The following is a 14,215-nucleotide window of genomic DNA, read 5'->3' on the forward strand; positions in this document are numbered from 1 at the left end:
TGGCCGAACGTACAGCAGTAACATCGTTCTGATGTCTGTGGTGAACAGGTCTGGAAGCTACCGTGCCGTAGCACTAGCCATTCTGCCTGTCTTGTTTCTCTTCGGAGCTTTCGGAAATTCGGCTACTTTCTTGATCATGATTAGTCGCAGATTCCGCAGTTTATCTTACGCTAACTATCTGATCGTTTTGTCTGCCAGCGATTTCCTCTACTGTTCAGATTACACACTGATGCCTGTTTTACAGTTTGTTCTTTTTCATATGAACACTGGTCCTATATTCATGTCGAATTCATTGATCAGTTGTAATATCTATGAGTTCATAATGGTACTAGCATCCTGCAATAGTTCGTGGTTGATAGTAGCTATTTCTCTAGAACGGACAGCAGTTGTGCTCTTCCCGTTCACATCTCGTTTGGTATGTACACCGAGATTCGCTAGATATGTTATATTGATAATTACTGCAGCAAATATACTGCTTCTATTTATCACACTAACTTTAACGATTCATTTTTCCGACCAGTTTTTCGGATGTTACTATAAATTATCTGACCAAATAATATTTTTTACCATAATCGTCGTCTATGCTAACCTTATACCGTTAATTTTGATCATTACATCGAATTCTATTATCATAATTCAGTTATTCTCAAGTTCAAAAATACTGTCGTCTGATCGGAAAACTACAAAATCAATACGTACAACATTAATGCTTGTAACAGTTTCACTCGCATTTGCGATGTTTACACTTCCAACAACTATTGCGATATTGTTACCGATTTCATCGGGACAACAAGTTTTTCTTTTGGACATTTTTACACAATTCCATGTTTGCAACTTTGTGGTAAATTTCTACATATATCTTTTACTGGGCCGAGAAATTCGCGAATATTTCTGTATAAAAATCCGCTGCAGGAATTCAAATCGCTAATTTTTGTTTGAGCCATCCTCATTGGTTTTAAATTCATTTTTTTTTCGTTTGAGTTCTTGTAACTGCCAATCCACATCCGTTAATCCCTTGACTTGGAACCCAATTTGGAGCAGACGCAAACGACGTCCTGCTATGTCCATTTTGCAGAAATGTCGTATACTGGGAGCGGATGTTTGCCGAGTGGATCCGAAAAGAAGAAAACCGAATGCGACGAAATCGGCGTCGGAGGCGACAGCAACGACACACAAGATATATTAACGCCGATCCAACCTCGACGATAACGACAACCACAACCGCCACCCCACACAGAAAAAAGTCCTTGTAAGGACTACTTTGATTTCCAAGAAAGAGACATTGTTAACACGCCTCGCCTAGCCTCGCTTTTTGCTTCAGTTTTTCCTCAATTTTTTAAACAAACTTTTTTTCCTCGGTGAGTTCGTAGTGCTATAAATTAAAAACCGACTAAATTCATATACACAATAGTTTTATTTTATTGTAATATGCAGAAAATAGGGGAACGAACCCTATACGTGGATACAGACTCCATTATTTGTAGCGTGAAACCTGGTGAATGGGATCCGCTTACCGGGAATTTTTTGGGTCATATGAGCGATGAATTGTTAGATAAATACGGTGAGGGGGCGAATATTTCAGAATATGTTTCGGTCGGATCCAAAAAGTATGCTTATGGGGTATTTAGTCCTAGAGATAATACATTTTCGACTGAATGTAAAGTTAAATGGATAAATTAGAATTTTCGATAAAAACAAAGTGTTAACTTGGTAGATATCATTGTCGGTGAAAAGTACGACCATCTTTATATATTAAACCCCGACAAAATTAATAGAAAAATCAAGGAATGCTAAATTTACAATGAAGACGAACGCAAAAAAATATCGCGCCGTTTAAACTAAACGAGCTTTTGACCCCGCAGATCGGTATAACACGCTTCCGCACGGCTATTAATATAGCAGATAACGTCGTGTATATGATGATTTATTTATACCATTTATTCTACTTATTGCGTATTGATTATGTATTTTATCTTATTTATTCAATGTATTCTAAATAAAAACGAAAGAATGACCAAAACGTTAGTTTTTTTATTTCTTAATCTGTGGTTTCCATGTCACGATATCTTTTGCCCGTACTCGTGATTTATGGAAAAGAAAGCGCCACCTAGGATTCAACTTCACCCAAACTCCCCCTCCACATACACACACGCACAAGATCTCGCAATAGTGGCGCCATCTTGGAATTAATTGTACCGATAGATAAATTCTGATTTAACATCGCCAATGATTGAATGTGGATTTGATTTAGTTTGATCTGTATTTAACGAAAACATTGAATATTTCCCGCCAAAAAAAAAATTGAATTTGGATTTTTTTACTAAAATATTTTTGAATTTGAATTTCCCGCCAAAAATTTAGATTTGAAATTTCCGCCATCTTACCGTACCTTCCGGTCACCTTTTTGGATGTCGTTACTTCTTGCATGACGTCATTTCCGTCAGATAGTTCCAAGGAAATGTCATAACAAGGTACGAACCGTACTTTTACTGCCGGATATTTCGATTTAGAAATCAAACTTTAGACTGCATTACGTTGTTCGATATTTTCTGGAGTTTATTCATAGCCTGGGCTCAAAAGCCCCGACGCAAATTCATTTTAGGGCCAATGTTCCAATTTACCATTCCCGGCACATGAAATAATTCGCCGACATCGCAGAAACATGGGGCCATTAAACGAGGCCATGAAAAGATGCATTTCGGTCAAAATACTTAATAATGAAAGATCGCTGCTTGGACCGTTAGAAAACTGCGAACCCGTTTATCATTTGGTTTACTGTTAAAACTTATCAGTATAGAATCCTACAACCAAGAAATAAGCGGTTTCTTTAGGGGATATGGTGATATTCCCTTGTTATTATGAGATTTAGATTATTTTTAATTGAATAAATAAAAGGCCACGCAGAATTAAGGGCTTCATATTTTTACGACCCTTTCTTTACAAAAGATAGAAATTGCAAGCAGTAATCCAATTATTTGAATTGATAATTGCTCGTGGCTTACGCTGTTCCAATTCAGTCGGGAAAGAAACCATTCATTCTCAATTTCGCAAGTTTACGAAATATCCCACATCGCGTCATGATTTTATGAAAAATAGAGCTTTCAACTTTTACATGCTGCATCAGTATTTTGTGGTAGTCTGTTATTAAAACCGATACTGTCTCTTACTGTTTTCTTGATTTAAGAATATACTGTGGGTCTCGTTTCGCTCTTGACGTATCGGCCCCACTCCACGCGGTTGCGCCACCGCGCGGGATTTACGTGCAGGAGCAGAACACAAACATGGCCACTCTCTCAATTTTCAATGATAAAAATCGTTTGTGCATTTCAATTATTTCGGCTGTTAGGGTTTTAAGGCACAATATAAGTTGATGATGTGATATGGCGATGTTTAATTAATGATAATTCCGCAGTGAAGCTAGTCACGAACGGTGCCGATTGAGCGTATAGCTGCCAAAAACACTGAAATGTGCGTAGTTGCGTAACTATTTGCAGTGAATTGCAGAAACATGAAGCCTTAACGGCCGTTTAAAAAAAATTATACCAATCGCAATTGTAAAATAAAAATGATATAGAACCTAAGTTAAAATTCTGGCCATTTCTAAAATGTTATTACTAACTTTTAGTCAGCGCGGAACGTTTAGTTTTCCAACAATAATGAGGGGTGGTAGGTAGTCGTGCAATTCAAGTCATCATTTATTACACGTTACTTCCGTGTTGTTGAAAATCTCCACCTACGTTATTCTCCTGGACCAAACCCCAATGAACAATGTGATCTGTGGGCTGGCCACAAATGCACACAGATCACACTACACTACCCATTACATACTCCAGTTCCCACAGCTTTCACATATCCATCCAAATATTTAGTGTCTTTCTTCCTGGTTTACCTGTTCGTGCAACTACCACAGGGAACTGACAGCACCATATATTGGTTCCTTTAAAGCCATTCTAACTAAACTGGTACTACAGTAATTTTTACGTTGTAGCCCTTATGGCTCCACATATCCATATTTCTTCGAAATAGCCGTATGCCATTATCTTAAGAGAATCATTTTGACGAAATCTTGGTACGCTTTGCAAATTCCATACCAGTAACGCAAAAACCGTCATCGCTGCGTCGCAGCTATATTTTCATTTTCAATAACCTATCATCTAGATTTTTAATCTTCTGCATGGCAATAAAGTCGAAGCCTCGAACATAAATGTTGTCGATGTGACCACTGATGCGATGTTCTTGTAGCCACGAAGTTCTTTTGACGTCTGAAGCTACAGTTTCAAACCCCGCAGGGCTTTCAACTGAAACGGGCCCCGAATTTAAAATCGGAGCAGATTCATTTAAAAACTTATTAAATTTAAAACATGGAACTGACCGCAGTATGTACGAGTAAGGGAGGTAATGTCTACATATCAATTCTCATCCCGAATTTGGATCTACAAAATCTTGAAGAAACGATGAGTTTTGAATTGTCTTTAGAATTGCGTGGTTTATGCGGAACACCTTGCTTTCATAGCTAGTTCCGATTATATTATAACTGACACATATCTCCACGTCCTGTGAGTTTCTGTGCTCCGTCACTCTTGTTTTTAGTCACTCCACCTCGTGTTGGCTGTAGTTAATCGACAGCCGAAAAACTGTGGATTCATTTCATTATATAAAACTTATATAAGACTCGAGACTTCAATCATTCATCTACAATCTAAACAGATAAGAGGTTTTCATTCTACTAATGAATTGAAGAACATGTTGTGGATTACATTCCAGGCACCTGCCAACAATTTATGCTGCATTCATCTCGATGAAGAGAACATAAATCGCGATGAAAAGAATCAACAGTAGAACTTTTGAATTATACGCTCGAAATGATTTTCAAAATGAATCGTACAGAAAGTAACAACCTAAACTAATGTATAAGGGCGCACTCACAATCGCAGCAGGTTGATTTAATTCACTCCAATCCTAAAACTGATAACAATATTCATCCGCGCTCATTTAGTTGTAGAATACACAATTCGATATACACGCGCCTTCTAAAGGAATATATGCGCCTTGGATATGAATCACTCATCTCTACCGATATTTCTTTATTATACCGCGAGTCTTGCCCAGTCGGCGCCTCGTTACGGATCAAAACGATTGCGTGATGTACAAACTATAACTTTACCGATCATCGCCTTTTTCGGGATAATCGGAAATGTTTGTAGTTTTCTAGTGATGACAAGTAAAAAATTCCGTGTGTTTTCATACGCTCAGTATCTAGCAGCGCTTTCTGTTTTTGATACTTTAAGTCTGCTAGGTTACACTTTACCTTGCATCGATTACGTATCTTATCCAAACTTTTCACTTCAATTCAACAACCCGGCAACGTGTAGATTATATGAATATTGTTTCGCAGTTGCGGATGCGACGGGTGCGTGGTTAGTGATCATTATCAGCGTTGAACGTTTGTCTATAGTCGTTTGGCCATTTGCGGCGAGAAGAATTGCGACACCATCGTTTTCACGAAAAGTTATGATCGTCCTAATTATATTGATTTCAACCGTTTTTATTTTTCTACTCGTCCACGCAGGTCACGATGAAATTATGAATTTATGCTATATTTCCACGTATTGGGGAGTTGTGTACTACTCAGTAGGGCCTATGCTCACTATTTTCATACCAAGTGCGTTTATTTCCATACTGAATTTAATTCTAGTGATTACTTTACGTAAATCTCGATCTTTCGGTGACAGCAACAAAAAAGAAATATCAAATAGAAAGGCTACAATCGTTGTGATTTCAGTGTGTATTTGCTTTATCATTTTAACGTTTCCTAATATGACAGTTGCGGCATTATACAGCGCTTTTTCATATTCGGTCAGTTTTTTCGAATCGTCTATAATTACAACTATATATGCCGCAAACAAAGCCATCAATTTCTACATATATCTTTTAACGGGCGATGAAATCAGACAGTTTATCATAAACAAGACGAAAGCAGCATGCCACAGGCGCAAGGCAATGTAACAAAGCGCAAGACGTAAATTTGGTTGTCTGAACTATTGTGATACAAACATTTGAAGAAGAAATTTGTTATCGGAAAAACTCTGCTTGAAATCGAAACTTGCAGATTCGTCGATCGATGATGAATACGAAAATTCACGTAAATTCTTACTTATTACAAACGCATTGGCGAAGAGGCACGGCCGGCAGGAAACACAATAAAACATATAAATTACCATTGACTTTTGATTGGCTTTAGAAAATTTCATCTCTTAAAAATTGTTGACTGGTTTAACCAGTCAATCAAACGTAGTTTACTGAATTTCAACGTAATACGTTATACGTAGTAAACTACATTTGATTCTAGTTTTATAACTGCAAGCTTTGGACAATGTATATCATTGAACACATACAAATACAAAGATGTAGATATTCAATTTTTTGTTCATTTGTTTTGAGGTCACTTTATTTAACTTGCAAACTAAACTTTCTCCTTCATTCTATTACAAGTTTAAAGTAAATGCAAGTTTTGTGTAAATGTAAAAGAAAAACCGCTTGGAGTTTTAAATAAATAAATAAACCGAGTTAATTATGAACAATCAACGTACTTAATTGGAACGAGTAAAGCGCATTCTAATTAAATCACTCAACTTCATAGCTGTTACGCATCTGGATAACGGGTTTTCGAGTGCATTTCTTTTTTAAATGTCTGCTATTTGATGTTCCGAAGTAATATCGAAATCCATTAATGGAGGTATATATTACCCACTGTTACTATCTGACGGTTTTATTATTCCTGTACAAATTGGACAAATTAGTGAAGCGTCAAAAACCGCCATAAACATATTAATAATTCACTCCTGATCTATATAGTAATTGTCACGACACGATATTTAACGCATCACCGGTTTTATTGTCGTTTTCGCACAATGATTTCAACTGTAAATTTAATGATGAAATCGGAAGTGTTACAGTAATGAAACATGTACCGGGTTTCCGTGTTTCTCACGGGTTGTACTGACATAAAAAGTCGTTGTGATTGTTGCAAGGAATATCATTATATCTTTCTGTATCGATGTACCACTGAATACAGCGTTCGTGCCGATAGTTCGGTTCCCCGTTGTCCCAGGGTAGGATTGCGACAATGGTATTATCTGATCTCCAAACCCACGGGCCGCGCATTGACCCGGAATTCGTCTGCAAATCATATCCACCTAACATAGGTTTATAAACGACTTCTGAAAAAGAAATATTAATGTTAGAAATAATTGTGCACTCCATTTTAACCATTTTAAGGGTGGCGCCTTTTGAGCCGGTAACTCAAAAGGATAACTGATATATGGTGTGAAAACTGAAGATACAGTATGGCAGTAACTAACCAGAGCAAATGGCCTAAGAGCTTCAGATAATATGTGTTGATTTAGACTCCTTTATATTCGCGATCCCACATCTAAATCGACAACCTGGCATTATTACCGAAAAGTTCATTCAAACTCGTTTAATTATAGGAATTTGGCTACAAAAATGATTATACTTTGTTTCTTATTTCTGTAGAGTTTAAAAGTTGACCCGGCCGGCCACCCAATCTACCGTGCATCACTTTTTTAATCATGATCAAACTAACAATAACAGACCCGACAGTAATAGTAATAGTAATAGAAACTCATTACTAATTTTATGGCAGTTTACAAAACTTACTCGGTCGATTAGGAGAAACAAGGTATGAATTTATTCTAGCTTTAAAATCTATCAATATGAAGTTAGACGTACCATTTTTGTCGATGAGATATTTCCTCAAGGCAGCCCTCGATTGTGAAGTGCGGGGTTCGGCAAGTATCCAACCGTGATAGGTACAGAAACTTGCCGCGTCTGTGACGGTCGCACTTTTATAAGCGTTACTGTTCCATCGGAAAACGTGATAGCAAATTCCATTCGCGACGAAAAATCCAAATCGACAAGATCCGTGTTCTACAAACGGAATATATAATATATATATACATATCCGATATTCTCATAAAGACGATTTCAAATAGCCCGATTAACATGATTTATGCCAATATTCTAGAGCTTCTCTAGAGCTGGAATCATTTATTCACTTATGAATTAAAAATACGTTGTAAGTTCTCGAGAAAAATACCTTTATCGTGTTTGTACATGACAATTTTCGTTTTTCCTGATGCTCTGTATTTCACCAGCTCGTTGTCGAACAGGTAACATTCGTCGACGCCGTGAGATTTCGTCGAATCGACGTCGAAACCCCGACAATTCGTCCCTTCGCCCAAACAGCGCAGCGCGCATTCACCGCGCGACCCGACTGTCGACTTCTACGGTTTTGCAGACGCGTCGACCGTCATCGTATAGAACTCTCGAAACTCGGACGCGACGCTGACTATCAGACAAATAAACGGGATGAATTTAGCGAACATGTCGTGGAGAAAATGTGCTACACGTAACGTAAGAACTGTTCAATGCATGGAACTAATCACCAGTTACAGATTCCAGCTAAACCGCGTGCGGCATCCTGTGTGTGTCCAGATAATACGTAGTCAACCTCGCATAAATCGCTTCGATACAAGTAGCGAAATCGTTAGCGAAGGTTGCAGTTTCAAAACCTCTTTCAAATAGTGCTTTATGTATAAACCGCTATTTTATCTAGAGTCACCATGTCAAAAATGAGACAGCACGAAATGGCTTCAAAATGATGACTTAAAAAGTTCGTAGCCACTATAATCTACATGTAGAATAATTGTAATAAATTGTTGAATCTAATTCTGTTTCATGTAATGAATTTCAATGTTTACAATAAAACACTGACGTTCACTGGTACGAAAAACAACCGCTTCTATTACGAGATCATATAGAATTGAGAGGAAGCCTCAATAACAAGAAACGAGTGATTCATGAATTAAAAAACCGCATCTTCTAAAAATATACCCGAGAAATATCGACAGCAAAACAAACAGCGCGCGCCAAAAATCAGCTCAAATATCAATGAAATTAAATCAACCAAATAAACCAGAAACCCAGGTACCACAGGAATAGGGCCGGACCGGGTTGGGTGAGGTGGGTGCTGCCTGAAACCAGTTGTACGTAAGTAAATGTCATTTGTATTTTATGAGAAGTAGAGTTCAGTACTGTTCAACTCTTCATCTTACTCAAATCACACTTAACTCACAAACTGTCAAACATTTTCATTCCAGTTCGATTGTAAATAAATGCAACTTTTACTGTTAAAAAATTCCGCTTGAAATTACATCTGTATTTTATATCAACAGCTGAAATTATGTTCTAATTCAAAGATCTATCAACTAACTATTTTAACCTAACCTATATAATCGGCCTACCCATTCAGGCTAAGGTTTGGGGGTAGGGAGGGGGATACTGAAATAGAGAGACATGTTATACAGGTCACACCGGAATTCTTCAGTCACTCTGTCATCATCATTCAACTTCATGTTCAATCTTCTGTGACTAGGGGGTCTTGTTCTTCTCACTGAAGTAGAACATACAGGCCGTACCTGAATCGGGCCACTCTGTTGTGTGCTGGTGGTGAAGACACGTACTCTGTGGCCTAGTCTTCTGGGGTCTTGTCTCAGCGATGACCCTGAAATTGTCATGTTTATTTCAAGTCAAATATTTACATAATAGGCGTTGTCTTTTAAAACAATAAATTTGAAAAATCGGAAATTCTGAAAAAAATTAGAAAAAAAACCTGAAAATAGAGAGAGACCCTGGAAAAAAGAAGCATGAAATACAGGATCCTGAAATAAAGATATTAGGCATAAGTAATAAACAAACTTCTTTTTCTATCTGTAGACCCAGAGACCCACAGGACCCTCGACGCAGATAGCACCCTATTTACTAATTAACGCATTTGATTTAAGATTGTATTAATATTCGTGCACTCCTATAACTTACTAACTCACCGAGTAAGTTCCTAAACTAACTAATCCTATAAAACATAATTTCAGCTGTTAATGTTTTTCTAACTCACAGTTTATCCAATCCTGTGTGTGTAATGTGTGAATCCAGTAATAATCCTTAAGTCAATTTGAATCCTAGTGTTTTTGATAACAGTTCAGTTTTTTAGCACACTTCTTATCAACCGGAAGTTTGAGCACGAATCCATTCCAAATAAATCCTGAACAAGAAGACAAATCAAATTCCATTTAATTACCAGTAACAGCGCGATTCCATTCAGAATACATCCTAATATGTTCACAAGAGGTGTCTACTTTTTATGTGAGACAATTTGAGCACCTCTGTCCAGACTTGTAAACCATACCATTGCGATAACCTCTAGGTGTGAACATACACAGATAATCTGTGCGAACGACGAATTGTCGAACACAATGAAGCTTCGTATTTAATATTATCTAACTATCGGGGTCAGTGGTCATAATCCATCTTCGCTCTATAAACTGCGCGGCTCTACAGATATCAATCCATTCTGAACTGCATGAAGTATATATCAATATAGTGAATCAGATACAAGAAATATCTAATAGCAGTTGATTTCATTTGAAAATTTAATAATCAAATTTGATGATGCCGCTAACACCATGTCGTGCTGACAAAAAACATTCTCAATCTGTGATCGGACGCATAATTAGTCATACTCGTCGATGATTGGCTAATTGGTACGAAATATGCATAACCTAAACTGTATGAAACGTTTCGATGCGACCTGCGCGTCACGTGCGCATTTGACACATTTCACGTGACTTTTCTTACTTTCTACCGAAGGTCATTGAATCTGTATCGGAATCTGTTCATTTCAGATATACAGTAAACCCCGAATCCTGGCTACAACAAAAATCATTTTCTGATTTCCTGATATATTTTACGACCTTTATCTCGGACGTCGCTTACCTCGGAGCGATGAAGTGATAAAGAATAAAATGAGAAGACGCGCAATCGAAATATTATCAGTGTTGTTAATGGTTTCGCAAAATTGTTTTTTTTCTAATTCGTGATTTTATCGATTTGATTGCGCGAAACGTTCATTGAGAGCTGTGTTTATATGGACGGGTTAGAACAGTTATTTGTGTTATTCGATGTAACTTTATTCAAACATCGTCAACCCGTTTTCTAGGAGTCCAATTATAACTCGAAATACGTTATCGGTATTTGCTGCATTTTGTTGGCTCGTTATGAGCACAGTTTCAATTCTACCGCTGTCATCGTCGTCTTACTTGGTTGGTGATGGTTCCCTGAAAAGTCAATAGCGAACAAGTCCATACACGCTACAACACGAAGTGTTTTACTGTGACGCAGAATATTATGAGGTATAGATAGAAAATGTCATCGAATATTATCAAAAACTGAACGAAGTTCGGGATCGACAGTAAATATATTTTTAGAGAAATAATCGCGCATGATTATAAACACGATATATTGAGACACGTCTTAATTTAGAAACCGCGGTAATTACAGCGAAACCGAGAACAGAAGAAAGTTTCACAAATACGAGACTGGCGTCAGTTTGATGGGAGATCTTTTTAACAAAATAATTAGACTCTGATCCATTCGTCAACTTTTCATATTAGCAAATTCGTCATTACATTGCAGTTACTCTCTAGAGAAATGTCGTGCAAACTTGGGAAGAGTTAGAAATGTGTTTGTCTTGAAGCGTAAATTGTGTTCAATATGCAGCGAATGAAAGCGTTGTTCGTAGTTTTACTGATCGCTTGCGGAGACTGTATATTTACGCGGGCTGATCGCGCAAACTCTGTCGAGGAAGCCGCGTCTGTTACAGTCAGTTCATCTTGTAACAACACTCAATACTCCGTCGATTCTACGTCTGGTTACATCGTTTCACCGAATTATCCGTCGTTAGTGCGCGGTGTTGAATGTCGTTGGTTCGTAAACAGTTCTTTACCGGGAAGTTTTCTCGTTCAAGTTTACTACGACATCGAGCCGTCGATATTCTGTATCGAAAACTACCTTCTCGTCGGTGAGTCCGACAACAAACTCTGCGCTACCGGAAGAAAACAACTAGATATCCGCAGTAACGGGTTGATTTCGTTGTTGTTTAGGACTAACGTCGATGGAGCGCGAGGTAGTCGGGTTTACATCATATATCGTTTTGAAGAACAGAGTCGCTTGAAAATCTTACATACATGTCACAAGCATGCAGTAAAAGAATTACCAACTCAAACAGGTTATGAATTCATGATTTCTACCCGGCGATGTAAATTGTTGTTAGAATGGATCGGGATGCCAGACGGGTTTGCAATGAATTTAACGTTTATACAGATAGATTTCAGATTATATCCAGGTGAGGATCCGATGAAAACTCGTCCTCAAATTTACGACGGATGGAACAGCACCAGTGAACCTATAGCTCTTATACGAGAACAAACCGGACACCCACCTTTATCGTTTTATACCAAAACTAATAAAGCGTGTGTAGAATTTGAAAGTGTCATTCACGTTGTGTCGTTTAAGTCGCAGTTGCTCGTGCAAGTTTACAAAATATCAGATTGGAACATCTCTAACCCGTTAATTCAAGTCTATGTTAAATCAGGACTGCTCACTACAATTGATGGAATACCACACATATCAACTCAGTCTAAACACTTATACTGCTGGTCTATCACAGTCGATGTTCTGCAGTACGTCGTCTTCAACTGGACACGTGATCTCGTCTCGTCACCAGGTGTCGTTGGTGTATATAAACAGGAAGGGTTACGTATTGTGAGAACTGATATTTTACTCAGTTTTAACCATCTTAAATCTCTGAGTGTGAAATCAGATGGATTTCTCGTGATTCTGTGCGTTTTGACGACATTGGATTTTTTAAGATCGAATTTGAAAATAGAATTTGAAGTGAAATCAATAACAATATCAGACGTCTACGTCAACAAGCCATTGACATGGGTTAGTTCATTACAACGAGTTGTACCATTGTTTTGAATAATAGAATTATTCTAAAGGTCTATAATTTTGTTGAATTACATAGTTGAATTTGACTATTGAATTCTGGGATAAACACGTTATGTGCTCAAACATTTTGACGTAATCCATCACATAACCGGTAGATACATACCATAATAACAAAATAAACTCTTAATTGTCACTATGTCAATTATCCACGTTTGCATTCAGCCAAAGAAATACATGTTTATTCAGACTAATTATAATAATGTTAAACACCTAATCTAATAATCGAAAATCACTCATATCGAAATTTTTTACCATTTTGGTATATTTGAAATTGTCATTTTGCAAACCAGCAATGTTGTAATCGATTCTCTTATATTTCAGGATTATGTAAGCGTGACATCACTATCAGCTAATCGATTGTTCCCGAGATCAACGAATGCATTGTATCGTGTAACTACATTACAACTAAACTGGAAAGTGAACATCTATGAAGAACAGTTGAAACTAACAGTGCTATCAGAAAACTGTGATCGAGCTGGTTTTTATATATTCGATGGTAGTAATTTCACAGCTAGACGCTATGGTCCGTATTGTCCTGGTTCATACTACGGTCGATCTGTCGTCAGCCTGATTACATCAGGTGGACCGGTTACTGTAGTAGCATACGCTTATTACTATAACAATCAGTTAACAGTTGGTAGCTCATCTCTTCAATTTGCTCCTACTGATTGTGATGGTTATGTTCTACAGGATGAAGATCGACAGATCAATATGACGTCACACTGTCTGGTGATCACACCTGAAAATCGACGCTTTCGCTTGAAAAATATTCACATATTATCAGAACACGAATATCAAATTGACCGATGTTTTCTCAAGATGTCATTGTCATGTGATCAGTTTCTTAGTTTGAGTAATCAGTGTCTTGATAACAGTCTCGTAGTAAACACAATAGATTTCACAGCTGAAGGGTTTTGGTTCTGGCAGTATCAACTAATAGTAAAACTACGTCGTGAATGTCTAGGAGTGAAAAAAGCAGCTAGTATTCGAGGTTACCTTATCTTATTTGCGACTCCTGATAAATGTGGACTAGTGCAGTCACCGATGTACCCAGGTGGGGCAGGACGTACGTCAAAATCAATTGTCTATAAATTTGAAAAAACGATAGAACAAAATAGAATACAATATTACGGCATATATCAATATTACAGATTTATTCTCAAATCTATCGGATCAGTTTCATGTGAAACAAACAATTCATTTGATAATGATCCAATCATTCTAATGCAAATAATGAATTACAGCCACTTCCTAGACGGAGTCGTTAGAAACCGACATGAAACTA

At 37.4% G+C, this 14,215-nt stretch overlaps 1 protein-coding gene across 1 annotated transcript; it reads right to left on the reverse strand.

Moving 5' to 3' along the window:
- Positions 1–6,987: 6,987 nt before the first annotated feature.
- LOC141911245 (C-type lectin-like) lies at positions 6,988–8,408 on the reverse strand. The gene is made up of 4 exons (XM_074802231.1): positions 8,373–8,408; positions 8,120–8,306; positions 7,753–7,950; positions 6,988–7,220 (listed from the first exon to the last, which is right to left on the reverse strand). The coding sequence occupies exons 1-4, from the start codon at positions 8,406–8,408 to the stop codon at positions 6,988–6,990; spliced, it is 654 nt and encodes a 217-aa protein (XP_074658332.1).
- Between the last annotated feature and the right edge of the window lie 5,807 nt (positions 8,409–14,215).

The sequence above is a fragment of the Tubulanus polymorphus genome, chromosome 9 (genome assembly GCF_964204645.1).
Source record: "Tubulanus polymorphus chromosome 9, tnTubPoly1.2, whole genome shotgun sequence".
In the NCBI taxonomy this organism is placed as follows: Eukaryota; Metazoa; Nemertea; class Palaeonemertea; order Tubulaniformes; family Tubulanidae; genus Tubulanus; species Tubulanus polymorphus.

What these genes read in the sequence shown, in the direction of transcription:
- LOC141911245 (XM_074802231.1), bottom strand. Translation starts at nt 8,408, where the DNA reads ATGTTCGCTAAATTCATCCCGTTTATTTGTCTGATA. An exon ending in CATGTACAAACACGATAAAG is followed by an intron (nt 7,951 to 8,119) that starts GTATTTTTCTCG and finishes TTCCGTTTGTAG; the next exon opens with AACACGGATCTTGTCGATTT. An exon ending in ATATCTCATCGACAAAAATG is followed by an intron (nt 7,221 to 7,752) that starts GTACGTCTAACT and finishes TTTCTTTTTCAG; the next exon opens with AAGTCGTTTATAAACCTATG.